The following is a 17,352-nucleotide window of genomic DNA, read 5'->3' as shown; positions in this document are numbered from 1 at the left end:
TAATTTATATTCAGCAAATGCATCAAAATATCGATGCACAATAGCTTTAACAGTTTTTAATGAAAATATTTTATTAATTGGACACTTTATTATTACTAAAAAATAATATTTCATCTTATTATCCTTACGATGCCTCTGTAATTTTATTCCTTTAAATGCCCACAAAACATTGGATTGCATATATATATATATATATATATATATATATATATATATATATATATATTCGCTGTTTAAACAATAAATGATGTTAGAAGAGCACAGCCTTATCTTGTTATTATGTGAAAAGATGTCATTTTAACTTGATAATATCTTGTTATATCCAAAAATAACAAGATACAATACAATATAACCTAGTAAAAAAAAAGTATGTGGCAGCATTGCGCCACCGTAATAAACTGTTAGAAATACATCACTTACTGAAATGATGTTCATGTACTGAACTTAGGCTTACCATAGAGATGGATGAACCAGGGGGAGTCTAGGACAACAAAATGAGACACAACCACACAGTCACAAAAGAACTGCTAATTTCCATATGGTTTTGTAACTGACAAATAACTGCCAACTACATAAATAGTATGGTAAAGAAGTTAACTCACTGCCATGCCAAGTCTGGAATGCCTAAACCTCTCCAAAGTATCACTCGAACTTGTGACAAAATTGTTATTTATTTTTTTTAAAGTGAAGAAAAGGCAATTATACGGTGTAAAATAATTGAGATTATAAAATACAATTTACCTGACAGGTCTAGAGCAAGGTGTGACTGTGGAAATGTGATGGGTAATATGAGAACACAATATATATATATATATATAAAGCTTTACAGCGTTTCATTTAAGCTACGAAACTTATCTGGTGATGTGACCGCCACAGGAAGTGTCATTCTTGCAGTACCTCTACGCATGGAAAGAGTGCTCTGTGAACTTACACTGTGTATTATATAATACTATATAAAACAAAGTATGTCATACATCTATGCACACAAAGACAATTATCTATATTTACCCATTAATCTGATACATCCCAGGAGATGTCTGATCGGTGTGTGTGTGTATATATATATATATATAATTTATGATTGGGCCCCTTTTGTATGGCACAACTGTAAGGATGTCCAAACTAAATGTGTATTTTCTCCAGTTTGTTATAAAACAAATAACCAACTAGAACTAGACACATTAATAACTCCGTTCATTCATTGGATATTTAGATGGGTGTAGTTTGCTCCCTTCTTTATCAGTTAATCCCAAAACTGAGACCACAGAGATTGTATTATTCTACAAAGCATGCAAAATGCTTTAGAGCTTGTTCAATACTTTGGATTTATGAAAAGGATTTACAGTACAAGTTAAATACCCCATTCTTTTCTAATAATTCAAGGTATAGTTCACCCAAAAACTATACCCATTTACTCATCCTAAAGTTGTTTCAAACCATATGACTGCATTTCTTGTGTTGGAACACAAAAGGAGATGTTTAACAGAAAATTAGACTCAGTCACCATTTACTTTGATTACATATTTTTTCCTTATGATGAAAATGAACGTCACGGACGCTAAAATTCTGTTTAACATCTCTGTTTGTGTTACATGGAGTTAGTAAATGATGACAGACTATTCATTTTGGGGTGAACTATCCCTTTAATAAGACATCACTGTTAATGTTACAAAAGGTTATTTTGACAGTATCCAATGAAGTGAAACATAATCAGTTACGATTTTTTAATGCACAAATTCTTCAAATTCAGACTATAAGGCACATGGTTTTACAAAAACTAGTTTTTCACTGTTGAATGCGGAGCACATTTGCAGTTGTGCAGGGAGGTATTCAAAGTAAAATGTTCACTCACAATGAAGTAGCAAGATTAGATAAATGCATCCACTAAAAAGAAACCTTAAGTACGGAATGTTACTCAAAAATAATTGGAGGGAAAAAGTATAATGTAAACTTAATAAGGTTAATCAGTTTGAGAGGGAAATTGTTACACAGCCACATGGATCACATATTAATTAAAACACTAAAAATGTACTCTCTTTAGTAAGTGGTCCAGACAACTAAAACTATAGTACTTAATGAAAAACCAAAAAAAAGTTTCTGTAATTGAGCATTACGTCAGTACTAAGCAGCAGCAATTAAGGCTCTAGAAGATTTGACAATATTACAACAACAAAAATGTAAGAAGTGGAGAAACAGCCAGTGTTTATACAACTCTCCTAACAGCGCAATAACAATATTTGGTGGTGAATGTGGTCAATTACTTTGTAAACAACAAAAATACATTTAAGAACATCATCTGCATTTTTAATACTGCCTTTGTAGCTGATCAAATTTAGCCTGCTTTTTAACATAGTAGAGAAGGAATTGCATTAAACTGAGTTAATTTATTCTGTGCCTCCATAAGAGTCTTGCCTTTTCTCCAACCCCTGAAGATTTTAAGTTACAGCAGTTTAACAGACAACTACATGATTACAAACACAACCTTTCACTATATATTATCAGTCAATAACATTGAGCTCCGTGTCCAGTGTATTATCGCCCTTAGCAGCAAACCAATCTCGCACCTGTTGGTAGCTCATTTTAGACTTTCGGCAAAGACTGTCGAGGTCTTTCTCTTGTAATGGACCCATCTGCTGACGATACAGCTCCAGAGGACTGATGTCTGTAGAGTCTGGTGCTGACTTCTGTGTCTTTGGTGTACTATTGCCTTGTGACTTGCGTTTTTTGCTGCCTTCTCTTCCTGGCGTTCCACTGGAGCCACTGCCTTCACTTTGCAATGCAATCTCTGCAAGCACTTTGTCACGTGCATTAGCATGCACCCAGCGAACATGGCCATTTTTTACAGCATAGCGCGTGTCCCCAAACCACTGGATAATATCAGCACGAGGCAAAGATGTTACTTCCACTAGCTCAGTGTACACTTCACTCTTTGGCCATGGGCAGCGCTGGAAGTATTCCTTTAGGACTGCCAGCTGCTCCTTTGTTTTCCTTTGTCGCCCAGCTGCTGTTAATACTGAAGAAGGTGAAGCGTGGTCTGAAAGGTGTGGACAGTTGGCTAAGGTGTTAGCTTTGACGGAGCGTGCAGATTTCAATGACTGTGACTGTTTTTTAGATGGGGTGACATTTAGAGACGTTGAAGTGGGTACAACTGGCTCTAGAGATGTCCCACAATTTCCATCACTTTCCAGTTCACTTCCAACTTCATTATTCTGAATCTCACCATCTTCTAAACCTTTTTCTTCATCCAATCCTGATGCTCCGTCTTCAAATGCCTCAAGAGTGTTAGACAGGAAATTCTGGAAAAACTCTCTTGACTGATTTTTTCGTGCCACTTTCGCATGAGCCTTGTTCTTCCCTTCGCTATCAGTCTGCTGTGTAGTTTTCAGCTTTTTAGTGGTGAAGGAAAGAGGCTGAACCTCCTCAGTCTGAGAAAATGGAATGGATATGGATTCATTTTTTTCTCCTTTAGTAGAGATTGACGTCGAGGCTGATATCCACCTACCATTTCGTAGCTGGTACCGACTGTCACTAAACCATTTTCGAATATCATTACGAGTTAGGCCCGTCTCCTCTTGAAGGCGTTGGAGCTCCATTTCATCGGGCCAGTTCTCCTGCAGAAAACTCTTACGCAAAGCAGCTAACTGGGCTTTGGACTTTTTGTAGCGGCTATGCCTAGGCTGGTCTGATCCAACAGGAGACCCAGTAGAAGTAGGCGATGTAGCTGCTTGAGGTGTTTCTGCCATTTCCACTGGATGGCGGTAATAGTACGAATCCTGAGGTGGGGGGAGAGATGATCGGAAATGGGAAGCAGCAGGAGAGAGCTTTGCTGGTTCTTTGCTTTCATTTTTATGTTTTTTGTGAGGCAAATGTGGACTGTGCACTAGATCTTCTACATGATGCTTCCTCTCTGCTTCCTTAAAATCATCAAATCCATTTTTCCGCTTTGCCTTACTGTCTTTGTGTTCAGTCTCACTCATTTGCAAAGGCCTGGCCAGCTTAAGTCGTGTCTCTTCTATGTCCTCTGATGCCCAACTTATTCCATACTTGATGCGCTGCACCATAAACCAGACTTTGATTTTATCCAGTGGAAGAGCACAGATACGGGCCAGGGTGCTGACTTCTTGAGGTGTTGGGTAGGGGAAGACGTTGAAGGCCTGTACCAGTTCAGGAATAGAATCAAGCTCACATGTTTGATCTGACTGGGTCCACACTAGCTTCAGTCCTTCAGATACCAGAGGAAGACATACTACAGAGTTATGATTAGTGCTGAAGCTAACTGCAGCACTGCCATTGCTCTCTCGTGGCCTGCTCACGTGTTCTTTTCCAGTGGAGATGCGGCGGTGGGGTGACTTTGATGGCACCCCTCTTGGAGAGAGAACCTTAAGGTCCTTGTTACTGCACGCCGCCATCAGAGATGTCACACCTCTATTGCTGCAGACTGTCAGAAAGATAAACACAACGGAGTCAAACTTTAATATTTCCCAATAAAAAGAGTAGGTTTTTCATGAAGAACAAATTACATTTTTTTTTGAGTTTTCGAGGTGTGTCAAGTACAACAGTTGAAGTTGGAAGTTTATTGGCAAAGTAAGTTTGGTTAGGAAATGAAAGAGAAAGGGCCAATGGTAAATGGCACGAGTCGAATTTGAACTCCAACTAACAATTAATTGAAGCACATGCACTATGTGCCAGGCCACCTCTCAGATTATTTTTTGCCTTTTGAACAGCATGTTAATATCCTGCTCACTGTTTGCCTGCCAGACTTGCTACAGGCAAAGAGCTTGGAATGCTGAGGGGTGGTGGGCTATTGCTGTATGTTGGGTGCTTAGTGTTGCTTGATGTTGTGGGGAGGGGGGTTTAATGGGTGGGGTTCTGGTCAGTCTTCAGTTGATTAAATCTACAATAGAATTTGTTCAGATCATTAGCAATTTGTAGTAGAATTAACCCCAGGAATCTGACATTATCTTTGGCTACCACAAAACGGACCTAAAACTCAGTGAATGTAGCATTTGAGAGACTCATTCAACTCACTGAAAGTCAGTAAACTGCTACTTTACAGCCAAATTAACAGTCCATAGACTTTCCTCTCTAAAGTTGAAAAAAGGACAGATGTCACCCCTACCCCCTGCCTTTTCTCTTCCACACATTAGCCTTTTATTAAAGCCCGTCGTTAACTCTGCACCAGCACACACCCAACCCCCACTATGGCAAACTTTAGCAAAAGAGGGGGACTGCCCTTCACAGCCCCTTTCCAGCACACATAATGGTTCACTTCCCCCGTTTGTCTAACCCTGCAGTCCGGTTAAATTTCCAACAGATGGCAAAGGTGCCTGTGCCTGTCTCTTAAATAAAAAATAACAAAACTTATTGCTGTTCTTCAAGCTGATTTGTTTGTCAGTTTCACATTTTGCATAGCACGGTCTACAAAGCATTTAATTTTCAAAACTGATCACACCATTGACTGATGTTGTAATTTCTCTTTAATTTTCAGGATTTGTCATGAGCTGTCCTTAACTATCACTAGTCACCGATTTGTAAATTAGCGACGGTTCCTTGAGTTTTAGCTTATTTAACTGTGAACATTAGATATAAACCATGTCAATAGTCTATTTAGTGACACAGACCTATGTGAGCACAGCGTTAGGCAATCCTGCTTGGAAAAGATTTGCCATTATTGGGCAATATACCATCACATGCAATGAGCTGGCCAGCCATCTACAAAACAAGTTGGAGGCGAACTTGACAGGATAAATCCCAAACACCTGTGGTGACCTCATTTATCAGGTGATGACTAAGAATGACTTGACTGAGTGTAAATTCCCTTGAGGTCTGGGTAGCCATGTAATCACTCAAACATTGGTACTTTTACAGTACATATTAAAAATAAATGTAATTACAATAGCTACAACCCCACAATCATGCGTCTGTCCTTGTTTATATATTTTTAGCTACGCTGAAAATTATTTTGTATGAGATACCTTGACATTTTTTCTGTAACATTAACCCTAATGCTTTTTTCTGAATGTTTGATATGATACAGTATAAATATTTAAGAGTATGCATCGAATGGGGGTCTGGGTAGCTCAGCGAGTAAAGATGCTGACTACCACCCCTGAAGTCGCAAGTTCGAATCCAGGGTGTGCGGAGCAGAGGTTGCGCTAGAAAAAAATCTTTATCCATAATTTTGACAGGCTGTGTTGTACAAATTCCGCCATGGTCTATTTTTCCCTGTCAAAGTCTACAACATTCAGAGATGTAGAATCCATTATAATGGCATATACATGACAGTTGATAAGCTTAAATTATATATTTTTTGTTTTACTAAAACAAGATTTTTATACTATTCTGGTTATGTGCGGCATTAAAAGGAACTAAACATCCAAATGGAAAATTTGAAAATGCACATACATAAAATGTCACAGATGAGAACCACACACAACTCTAAGACACTAATGCAGGTACTTGACAAAAATAACTGACAAGTTTGCTCTAAATGTCATGTTTGTGGTTAGATTAAATATTCAAGTTAGCAGAAACAATGTGCCACTTTTTTGTGCTCTTTATTATAATAAAATAAAACACTAATCATGCAGTAACACACTAACGTAATGATTGATGTAAGCAGTCATTAATTCAGAGTCGCTGTTCTCGAAATCCGAACACAGTTGGTCAAGAGACATGCACATTGCAGGTGTAAATAGTGATGACACCTCTAAATGCACTTAATCTTAATACCAGGCAATAAACGGGGCCCACACACAGTGGGAATGTACGTGAAAGAGTTAATGAAGTAAAACTTGTGCTCTGGGCTAAAACGATTTTCATTTTTATCAGTCAAAATTACGGGCAGCATTTGGAGTTATCTGTCAATGTTTAAAAAATGTGGTCAATGACGGAGAATTTTCGGTTAATGCAACCCCTGGTGCTGAGTGACTCCATCCTGGTCTCCTAAGCAAGGTTGCTAGCGAGGGTAGAGTCACATGGGATAACCTCCTCATGGTTGCTATAATGTGGTTCTCGCTCTCGGTGGGGTGCGTGGTGAGTTGTGCGCGGATGCAGCGGAGAATAGAGTGAAGCCTCCACATAAGCCAAGTCTTCGCGGTAATGCGCTCAAACTATGTGATAAAATGTGCAGATTAACGGTCTCAGATGTGGAGGCAACTGAGATTCGTCCACCACCACCCGGATTGAGGCAATTTACTACGCCACTATGAGGACTTGGGAATGGGAATTGGGGAGAAAATAAATGTGTAAAAAAAAAAAGAGAGAGTATGCATTTAATTAGGTATGATGGGATTATACAGTTTTAGTATTAACAGCGTGTGGCAGGGCGGAGGGCGGGGCCAGGTCGTGATCATACACACCCGGTCCCTTATCAGGCTAATCAATTGATCAATTAATCAAGGGACCAGGTGTGTATAATCACAACCCGGCCCCGCCCTGCCACACAGCAATTTAAAAATATCATGGTTAATTTAACCATAAGAATTTAGAATCCAGTTAAAAACCACGAAATGCTTTATTTACATGTGGTAAAAATATTATATATAATGTGTAAATATATAATATAAGAGGTTTTCATAAGCTTTTGTAAGCCTAAATGGGAAAAATCTGTGTGCGTACTGGAGCTGATGCTATGGTTACGGATAGTGGCAGCGGTGCTTTAATGGCCAGGTGTTGGGAATTTCAATTCACATGAAACTGAAGCTTATACACACAAATTCCAAAATGTAATTCGATCTACCAGACTCATATCCATTAAAAAAAGTGACTTAAAATGGCTGTTTGGCAGCATTTAAATGACTAACTGAAGACATCGGATGTAAACAAGCAGATAGAAGTCATAGAAAGAAACATCCTTGGGACAGGATGCTCCACTTATCGTTCAACAAACAAACTAGTAAATTTAATTTTTGTAGCTGTGTTGATTTTAAAGTGATGAATTAAAGATGCCACTTCTTGCAATGTTTATGCGTGCTGACAGCATGTGGTGCATTGCATGTAGTTCCTACCAGCCAGTAAACTTTGAAAAGTTGCATCTTAAATCGTCCTCTTTATTTAAAGCATTGCTTCTGTACAATTTCACCACATTCAACAAATATCAATTTTAGTCATGATCCGACTTTAAATTACTTGCTGTAAGCAATGTTATTATGTATTGTCCAAAGGTTTATTTTTAAGGGGTTGTGAACAGTATTTAGAGTCAGTTGCTGATTCTTTATGTTGGGGGTGACTGACAGAACAATGGATTGTTTTAATGTACTGATACAGAAGAAAAAACTGTTTAATAACATGAACTGCATGTTGCGCACCCACAATAATCTTACATTTATGCACTTTTGAAGCACTAGTTACATTAGCACATCACTGAGCTCGGGATGCTTTAGACTGGAGCTATTACCTCCTTTATGCGTGTGTGTGATCAGTTTTCTTATTATATGGCTTCCCTTAGCAACCACGTATTCCCCAGAAATACGTCCACTTAGACGTTTATACCATTGTTATATGATGTGCATTTTTTGCATCAGTGTTGTTGCAAAATAAGAAAATGTAAATAAATTATTTGAACAATATCATTTAAAACCGGTTAAACGCTATTTTTTGTCAAACGGTAGTCAAAAACTCACACCGCAGCATCCCTACATTAAATATACTTTATCTGAATTAAATTGAACTATTATTATGCATTGTGTTGCATTGAAACACAACCCCGCCATTGTAACTCCATAAACTTAGTTAGACTTCTTGGTATAGGCCTACATATGGACTTTATAGTATGCATCCCTTTTCTTTTACAGTCTATGAAATAGACACTTAATAAAAGAAGAAAACAAAACTCCATTACACATAATAAACTTGGCTAGATGTTTTTTGGAAATTGCGTCAATGGTACGATGTTTGTCCATGGCCTACTATAATCCGCTTATCTGGAGAACTTTTGACGCAGGTCGTACGTAGGATGTGTGAGATCACAACTGTGTGTGTGTACATCCAACAAAAAACATTAAGCAGAAGTAATAGCTACCACTACATGAACGTTTTAATAAATAATGGGTTATCCATAACAGTATGAACATATACCACCATTTACATTCGCTTTTTTGTGGCGCATTAACTCGGACACGCTTCAGCAACACATATAAACAAACTCGGGGTGTTAAATGGCCACACCATTGTCCCACTGTGCGTACATTTTCCGTTAAATTTTCATCAAACTAAGTGCTTCAAACATGTAAACAAGAGATACGGAGCAAAACAACAACGTCTTAACATATTATGTGGCCTTTTGGACCTAATAACGAGATTCAGAAGCATTAATTCCATCTCGGCTCGAGTTTCGAAGGACATTTTAATCGCTTTTAAAAACTTTACGGGTTTAAACTATATCAATCCAATGGAAACATTTCAAACAACTCACCGCTTCAATATACCACAATGCTGCGCGTGGATACGCCACTTCAGCTGCTCCGTGGCTGTGTGGGTCCGTTGACGCTTTTGTTCTAAATCCCGAAGTGTTTTTCGCCTGTCCGGTCAGACCGAGGCTGGATTGAGAGAGAGAGAGGATCAGGAAACTCGAGGACCAGCCCCCTCTTTCTCATGCAATGACTGTGCCGTGGCTGTGTGGGTCCAATCCGAAAAGAAAGGGATGGGAGGAGGAGCACCATCGAAACTTGGCCCCGTGAATGCACTTCCCATCTGGGATGTGATTACCATGAGAATTGTACCACATAATTTGCAGCAGTCTCCTGGTAAGAATACAAGTATTTATATATCCCTGATGTGTATGACTTTCTTTTTTCTGCAGAACAAAAACAAAGTTTATAAGAAGAATATCTCAGCTCTGTAGGTCCATATAATGCAAGTGAATGGTGATTTTGAAAATTTGAAGCTCCAAAAAGTACATAAAGGCACCATAAAAGTAATCCAGAAGACTCCACTGTTTTAATCCATGTCTTCTGGAGTGATCCAATCGGTTTTGGATGAGAACAGACCAAAATGTAACAACATTTTTACCAAAAATCTTGCGATCATGATTTCAAGCTCAACTATAGTGACATCTAGAACCAAAAGCAGCATACTGTCACAGTATGTACTGTATTTGACAAAGAATGCACTTATGTGCATGCAACACATTATATTCTTGTAGGTATGCATGCGAGTAGTATGAAGAGATCCGAGGACGTGGGGGGTTGAGTGGATACAATGACATCCAGGACAGAGAGGTTTGGCGACACTGAAATCTCCAAAATGGTTGGATAAGACGATCAAACAACAGATATTAAATCAGCGATAAAATCTGACAACACTGGAATCATAAATTGTAATTTTTAACCTCAGATTGTGCAAAAAAAATATTTTTTAAAAATTACATTTTCTCAGATTGTTTAGCTAACGGGCGACATCTGAATCTTAAAGGTAATTGGCTCTTTTACCTGTAAGGCGTGAATTCCTTTACACATCTGTTAACCGTTGGCCATTCCAATTACTCCTATTCATTTTAATAGTGGTGGCCTTTCTCTGCTAGATCTGCACATGCGTCAAGATCTAGGAAGTGCAATCAAGCTTGAAATCATGATCGTGCCTAGAGACCGCAATGGCAAGATGTAGGGTGAAAAATAAGTTCCATTTTGGTCTGTTTTCACCCAAAACTGATTGGATCGATTTAGAAGACATGGATTAAACCACTGGAGTCATATTGATTTATTTTATGTAGCCTTTATGTGCTTTTTGAGCTTGAAAATGTTGGACCCTATTCGCTTGCATTTTATGGACCTACAGAGATGACACATTCATCTAAAAATCTTTGTTTGTGTTCTGTACAAGAAAAAAGTCTGGGATGGTATGAGGGTGAGTAAATTATGAGAGAATTTTCATATTTGGGTGAACTATTCCTTTAACAAAGCAGCAAATGTATTTTTAGTCCACAACCGAAGAGTGATATATCAATTCATTAAAAAGACAACACAAAAAGACTGCGTTATAAATGTTAATATTTATTGAAATAACTTGTTTAGTAACTATACATTCAGATATTCCATTTCAAATTAAAGCCAGTATGTATTATAAGGAATTGTACATTTTTGGAAAACAATGGAATGGGTTGTATAAACATAAATGTGCTCATTAAAATGTGCTCAGCAACTACACTAAAACTCTTCTAACTGCATATAAGGCCTAATTGTCATTCACTCATTTTTGGTAGCATACTGTATCATGCAAATTGTAAAGACTGATATTACATGGACTACCTTTAGTGACAAATGCTTAAAATTACAGGACACATGAACTGTAGATGTGTTAAATAAGACTAGCCTTGTTTCTGAAACATTTTTTAAGTTTCCTCATCTAGTATGCAATATGGCCCCTCTCCATAATAACTGCATATTGAGTATGACATGATTACAAAAAAGAGAGACACAAATCTCCCTTAGGCATCGTCTCTGCACTGAAGCATGTCAGAATTTGCCACTGGCAAGACTCAGCATGAAGCGAGGCACTCTAATGAATGAGGGAGTGATTATGGATAGCCAGGACACATAGGGTACCTGGGAAAGAATGAACTTCAGAGAGGTGAAGTCCGCTACACTGCGACCTGGAAAGAAAAGGAGTATGTCAAAGACAAAGTGTGAAGGTTTTAATTTTGTAATGTTTCATAAAGGTACATCTACATCTATATATCCACAAAATGCATAAACATCTATTACTGTACCATCCACATCCTTTAATCCATAACGTCGTGCCAGGTCACAGGTCATCAACACTTTCCCAGTCATAGACATGAGATTTGTATCTGTTTATCAACGAGAAATAGAAAGTGACACCTCAGCAAACACAGAGTGTCCAAACAATTTACTTACATTTTATTTGGAATCAATGTTCAAAAATTTGCTTTAATTTATTAACATTAATTTATTACTCAATCTTAAAGAAATATTCTGGATTCAATACGAGTTAAGCTCAATCGACACCATTTGTGGCATAATGTTGATTACCACAAAAGTTCATTCTGACTTGTCCCTCCTTTTCTTTAAAAAAAGAGTTACAGTGATCAAGGTACTTTAATGGAAGTGAATGGGGCCAGTTTGTAAATGTTAAAATACTCGCTGTTTAAAAAGTAAAGCCATACGATGTAACAAATATGCCTGTTAACATGTTTAAGTGTGATAAAAATTCTTCCTAACCTTTTCTGTGTAAAGTTCTATCTAATTTTAAAACTTCATTGTCATGATGAAGTAACAACACAAACCCTAAAATGACTGTAAAAATGACATTATACTTTACAGCTCAAATAATACACAAGTATTAACAGAAGCATTAATGGAAGTGCTTTTATAAAAATATAAACTTACCATTTCTACCTTTAAACCAACCAAAGATTGGTTTAATTCACATCCATTGTAGGTGCCTCATTGTATCCCACATTTTTGCTTCTTTTTTTTTTTTTTTGTGGTAATCAACATAATGCCAAAAATGCTGTCGATTGAGCTTAACTTGTATTAAACCCAGAATATTCCTTTAAAAAAAAAAAATCCAACCTTTGGCCAGCTCAACTATGCATCTCCCACTAAGCTCCGTTGTCTCGCCATTCTGGAAAACTTTCTTGAACTGAAAAAAAACCAAATATTTATCAAGATGAATTTGGCTATATTACAATCATACCTGCTTTTCATGCACATGGTAAGTAAGGGCTGAGACAAATAAGAATGGCTTACTTTGGGGTCAAAACCTGGAATTTCGTCATCCTGAGATAGAAACTGAGAAACTAACTCAGTTTGAACTGCCCCTGGCCAAAGACTTATAGAAGCTACACCTCTCTTGTTCAGCTCTATTGCTGTATCTGCTGCCATTCTGTCACACTGAAGAAAAGAACCAAAGAAAAGTAGGAGTATATATACATTGAGAATAAAGGAGGGATACTCTACAAACAGAAAATGAAACATTTAATGTAAAAAAAAAAAATGCATTTTTTGTAGACCGTTTGAAATGGATTAGCAAAACTGCAAGGTTTGGATTACAGAACAAAAGTTAACTAAAATAATGAGGGATCCGCTGATGTATCATATACTAAAAAGGTAAATACTCTAGAATGTTTTGATTAATGATAGTGATATATCACCTAGGATTATAAAATGACCAATATTCGGCCATTCTGAGATATAACCATGTCCACTTGGCCGATTAACAGAAGCTACCCCACTCTCTAGTAATTGGTATTGGCCATTGAAATGCCAGTATCAATAGACCATTAGTTGTGATGTTACTTGCATTGACTCACCGCAGCCTTGCCGACCCCATAGGCTACATTAAAAACATAGCGTAAACCACCCATGGATGATATGAACACAATCAAGCCTTTGCCCTGAGCCACCATCATTCTTGCACCATACACTGAGCAGAAATAGTGCCCCCTGTGAAAACAGTGACAATGACTTTATATATGGCTTTATCATTTATGAAGAGTTCCAGTTGTTCAGCATTGTTTAATCTTGAGTAAAAATGTCATAAGCAACTGGACTTATAGGATAGGATTACAAATAACCATCAGAGTTAGAAACCTTTTTTTTTTCTAACTCAGATTTGCAACTGCTAGAGCAAATAAAATGAGAATTTTTGTCAAGCTGATGTCTGATACACCATTTATCTACTATACGGTGCAACTTTACAACGAAAGCTGCACATCAATTCTTATCCATAGGTAAACAATATCAAACAAGTCTAGACACATAGCTGGATTGCCATCTACATATTTTTATGAGAATTTTGGGATATCACATGTGATCTCACTGCCGGATGTAAGCACCAAGATGCAAATAAAATCTCCAAAATTTGCATAAAAACTTCTCTCGTGAGGTAGCTAAAAGATTTTTTCGATAAAAAGACGATGAACTACGATGGAAACCGAATAAATTCCTAGAATTCATAAAGCAAGATAGATGTGCCTTAAAGTTGTGTGGCTGCCTCAAAGCAATGTGAATACATAATTCGCTCAGAGAATATCATCAATCAGTGAATATCATCTGAAATATTGCTCTGGTTATTCTGAAATGCCAGAGTGAATGCCCCATCATGAAAATGATTGGTGTCTTTTACCTCCCAGAACTGTCTGACACGCTTTCGCTCCCAGGCATATGGCATCTGCCGCTGAACGCTAGCAAATGTGAAGTTCATTAGAGCATTTTGTCTGAACACTATAAACCGCAAGGTAATTATTTATTACATTTATTATAAGAACCACAGTGGCTTTAACTTCCATTTAATTTCTATTTTGCAGCAAATTACCCAGTAGTGATGATTTTGTTCCCTGAAACACAATGGTGCTTTGTTCGCATATAATTGTTGTGCGATATTCCGATTATGTGCATACAAAAAAAGTCGGAACTTGAATGGAAACATAGCCGATGTGGTCAGGTGTCATTATAATTAAGGATACCTCTTGAGTAATTGTCAGATTAGTGCAGATTTATTAGAGAAAAGTTTATTTTTACAAATTCAAACACACATTCATTTATTCTTCCATTAAAATTGAAACTTCTCGTTCACCACTAAATCAGTACACTACCTGAGTCCTGTGTTGTTGATGGTATCCCAAATACCTGGATCCACCTCCCAGAACTTCTTTCCCATGTTTTCAAAAATAACCTACGCACACAGAGATAAAAACAAGAGTAAAAGTAATGAAATATGAAAAAAACTTATTTTAAGTGTGTGTGTGTGTGTGTGTGTGTGTGTGTGTGTGTGTGTGTGTGTGTGTGTACATAGGCCTACATACATACACACACACACACACACACTATATATAGGCTATATATATTAGAGCTGTCAAAATTAACATGTTAAAGCATGCAATTAATTAATTAACACGTTAATTTTTCTTAATCAAGATTAACACATTTACCGCTAATAAAGCATAAACCAGCATAAACATTGCTTGGAAGGGCAAAACATTTGCGATGTGTCCGCCCAGAGTCATTACACTGTCACACAGCTGTGATTCAGTCAAGTCAAGTCAATTTTATTTGTATAGCGCCTTTTACAACACACATCGTTTCAAAGCAGCTTTACAGAATATTAGCATTAACAGACGATAAAACTGTAAAATTACAATTTTACAAAAAAGTAATATTCGGTGTCAGTAATAAAGTGACGGGGATAACGCTATTTGTTGTACAAAACAAGCCATGACGGAACATGTGACAGAAATCAAGTATTTTTCATAATATGAATTCACCTATGTGGGGACTAGTTATTTAAATGAATCAAAATCACACTTAAGGGAGTCGCACACAGGATGCGTCTGGTGGACGACATAGTGCATTCTAAAATTCTAAACAACTGTTTTCTATGAATATACGCAAACAGCTGCGACTCCAGAGGCTGCTCAAATTTCTGCCGCACCAGGGAGCGCAACTTGCATATTTTCCCTTAAATTTGACCCAAATCATTATCTAAGGACATAGATTATTAACTCTAGCTTTGTTCTTTCTTGAAGAAGGAAAAACCTTGGTAACTTTTGTGTTCTGTCTGCCACCTGAACCGCACCAATGTGACCGGGGCTATCTTAGTGCATTTCTATGTATATATTGTGGAAGGCTTTGTTTATAAATTTGTAATAAAGCATTATATTGTTACATATGGATTTGTTTCCTTTCCTAAGAAGGAAATAAATGCATTCGGACAGGAAAATCAGTAGGCTATATTTAGTCAAAATCTGTAATTAATCGCAATTAACTACGAAAAATCTGAATCGACTGACAGCACTAATAAATATCTATCTATCTATCTATCTATCTATCTATCTATCTATCTATATCACACACTATACATTTGTGTGTATAAATTATTAAAAAGTAAGAACTGCCACACATTTGTTATACCTTTTTAAAACTTAACTGACCTGTACACCAGCATAAGCATTATTCACCAAGATGTCAAGCCTTCCATTTTGCTCACGCTGGACACGTTCAAACAGCTCCTTAATTTCGTTCTCTTTGGATGAGTCACAGACCACTGGCAGACACTTGCCTCCTCTCTGTGTCACCTGTCATCAAGACAATGAAAGGAGTTTTTAACACACACACCAAAATCTTAGACAAAAGGTTTTACAAGACATTTGCATCTAGTGATCCAAAGCAAAGTACAAATATCATTATAAATATCCCTGTATTATTGTTAATTGTTGAAGAAAACAGTTGTCAGCTCCAAACCTCAGTGGCTGTCTGCTTCAGAGTTTTTTCCTGTCGACCAGTGATGTACACAGTGGCGCCAGCCTCAGATAACTGAAGAGCAATGCCTCTTCCAATTCCTCTGGAAGCACCAGTCACCACACAAACCCATCCAGATAGTGCCATCTGACATACAGTACACACAGAATAATGTCAGTAAGTGTCAGGGAATAACGGCAAGAGCTAAAGCCCGCAACCCTCTGGTCAAATATATGCAATGCATCCACATTTGAATTCGCCTGGATTGAAAGTTATGCAACACTGATGCATAAGTATCTTGACAAATGACAGAAATTCACCAAAACGTCGTGCACATGCTAACATTAACTATAATATGAAACTAATGCCACACGTCTGACATCGTCCGTCAGCTGGTCTCTGACGCGTCAAAATATAGCTGTAGTAGCCTAGTATGCGCACTGCGTAGATTATAATGAGAAATAAACTAGTAAAGTCCCTGATCACTGATCCATTGGCTATATTTTCAAGCGCAACAGAATGACTGGATGACATACCTGTTCACGCTGCTGTTAAATCTCCGATTATCGCTATGTCGCACATTAACCTGTGGACAGCTACTTTTATCTAACTTGCAGATTAGACATTCCCGTTTAGTGGCCGCCCTAAAATTCCCGTAATGTGTCTAATATGAAGGCAATCCTTTTTGCATATGTAAACAATGCTTCTATAATCGTAGTTTACTTAAAAGCCATCATATCCCCTAGTTCTTTTAACGCAATTATAATTTTTTATAATAAAACTTTTATTACAATCAAATTAAATAGAAAACCAAGACCTCTTATTGCAACATTGTGTTTCACTGGAAGATATGGGTTATGTCTTACATACTTGTCAACACACACACACACACACACACACACACACACACACACACACACACACACACACACACACACACACACACACACACCATTCAAGCAATAACTGTTGCCACATAATCTACTTCCTCTTTTTAGTCCTACACCACACTATGTATGTGGGCAATTGTCAATAGTTTTTTTTTTAAGAAAAGAAAAGAATATTTAAGGAGGCACAGTCTATGCACATTCACTTCAGTTACCTGGCAGAGCTTGGACTTTTGACTTTGTCGGTCCTTGCAGCATACAAGATA

At 37.5% G+C, this 17,352-nt stretch overlaps 2 protein-coding genes across 2 annotated transcripts; both read right to left on the bottom strand.

The window, feature by feature from the left end:
• Positions 1 to 596: 596 nt before the first annotated feature.
• homeza (homeobox and leucine zipper encoding a) lies at positions 597 to 9,606 on the bottom strand. Its single transcript, XM_052134016.1, has 2 exons — positions 9,416 to 9,606; positions 597 to 4,438 (listed from the first exon to the last, which is right to left on the bottom strand). Exon 2 carries the CDS (start codon positions 4,407 to 4,409, stop codon positions 2,499 to 2,501), a length of 1,911 nt encoding a protein of 636 aa, XP_051989976.1. The 5' UTR covers positions 4,410 to 4,438; positions 9,416 to 9,606; the 3' UTR covers positions 597 to 2,498.
• A 1,370-nt stretch (positions 9,607 to 10,976) lies between these two features.
• Positions 10,977 to 16,854, bottom strand: dhrs1 (dehydrogenase/reductase (SDR family) member 1). The gene is made up of 9 exons (XM_052134137.1): positions 16,736 to 16,854; positions 16,203 to 16,346; positions 15,893 to 16,036; positions 14,558 to 14,637; positions 13,274 to 13,406; positions 12,711 to 12,854; positions 12,534 to 12,603; positions 11,708 to 11,788; positions 10,977 to 11,590 (listed from the first exon to the last, which is right to left on the bottom strand). Exons 2-9 carry the CDS (start codon positions 16,344 to 16,346, stop codon positions 11,454 to 11,456), a joined length of 933 nt encoding a protein of 310 aa, XP_051990097.1. The 5' UTR covers positions 16,736 to 16,854; the 3' UTR covers positions 10,977 to 11,453.
• Positions 16,855 to 17,352: the final 498 nt, after the last annotated feature.

The sequence above is a fragment of the Xyrauchen texanus genome, chromosome 9, assembly GCF_025860055.1.
Source record: "Xyrauchen texanus isolate HMW12.3.18 chromosome 9, RBS_HiC_50CHRs, whole genome shotgun sequence".
Classification (NCBI taxonomy): domain Eukaryota; kingdom Metazoa; phylum Chordata; class Actinopteri; order Cypriniformes; family Catostomidae; genus Xyrauchen; species Xyrauchen texanus.
The sequence above is the reverse complement of the archived record's forward strand: the minus strand, read 5'-3'. Positions and strand labels throughout refer to the sequence as shown.

What these genes read in the sequence shown, in the direction of transcription:
- homeza (XM_052134016.1), bottom strand. Translation starts at nt 4,409, where the DNA reads ATGGCGGCGTGCAGTAACAAGGACCTTAAGGTTCTCTCTCCAAGAGGG.
- dhrs1 (XM_052134137.1), bottom strand. Translation starts at nt 16,346, where the DNA reads ATGGCACTATCTGGATGGGTTTGTGTGGTGACTGGTGCTTCCAGAGGA. An exon ending in TTCCAGGTTTTGACCCCAAA is followed by an intron (nt 12,604 to 12,710) that starts GTAAGCCATTCT and finishes GTTTTTTTTCAG; the next exon opens with TTCAAGAAAGTTTTCCAGAA. An exon ending in TGGATTAAAGGATGTGGATG is followed by an intron (nt 11,591 to 11,707) that starts GTACAGTAATAG and finishes TTTTCTTTCCAG; the next exon opens with GTCGCAGTGTAGCGGACTTC.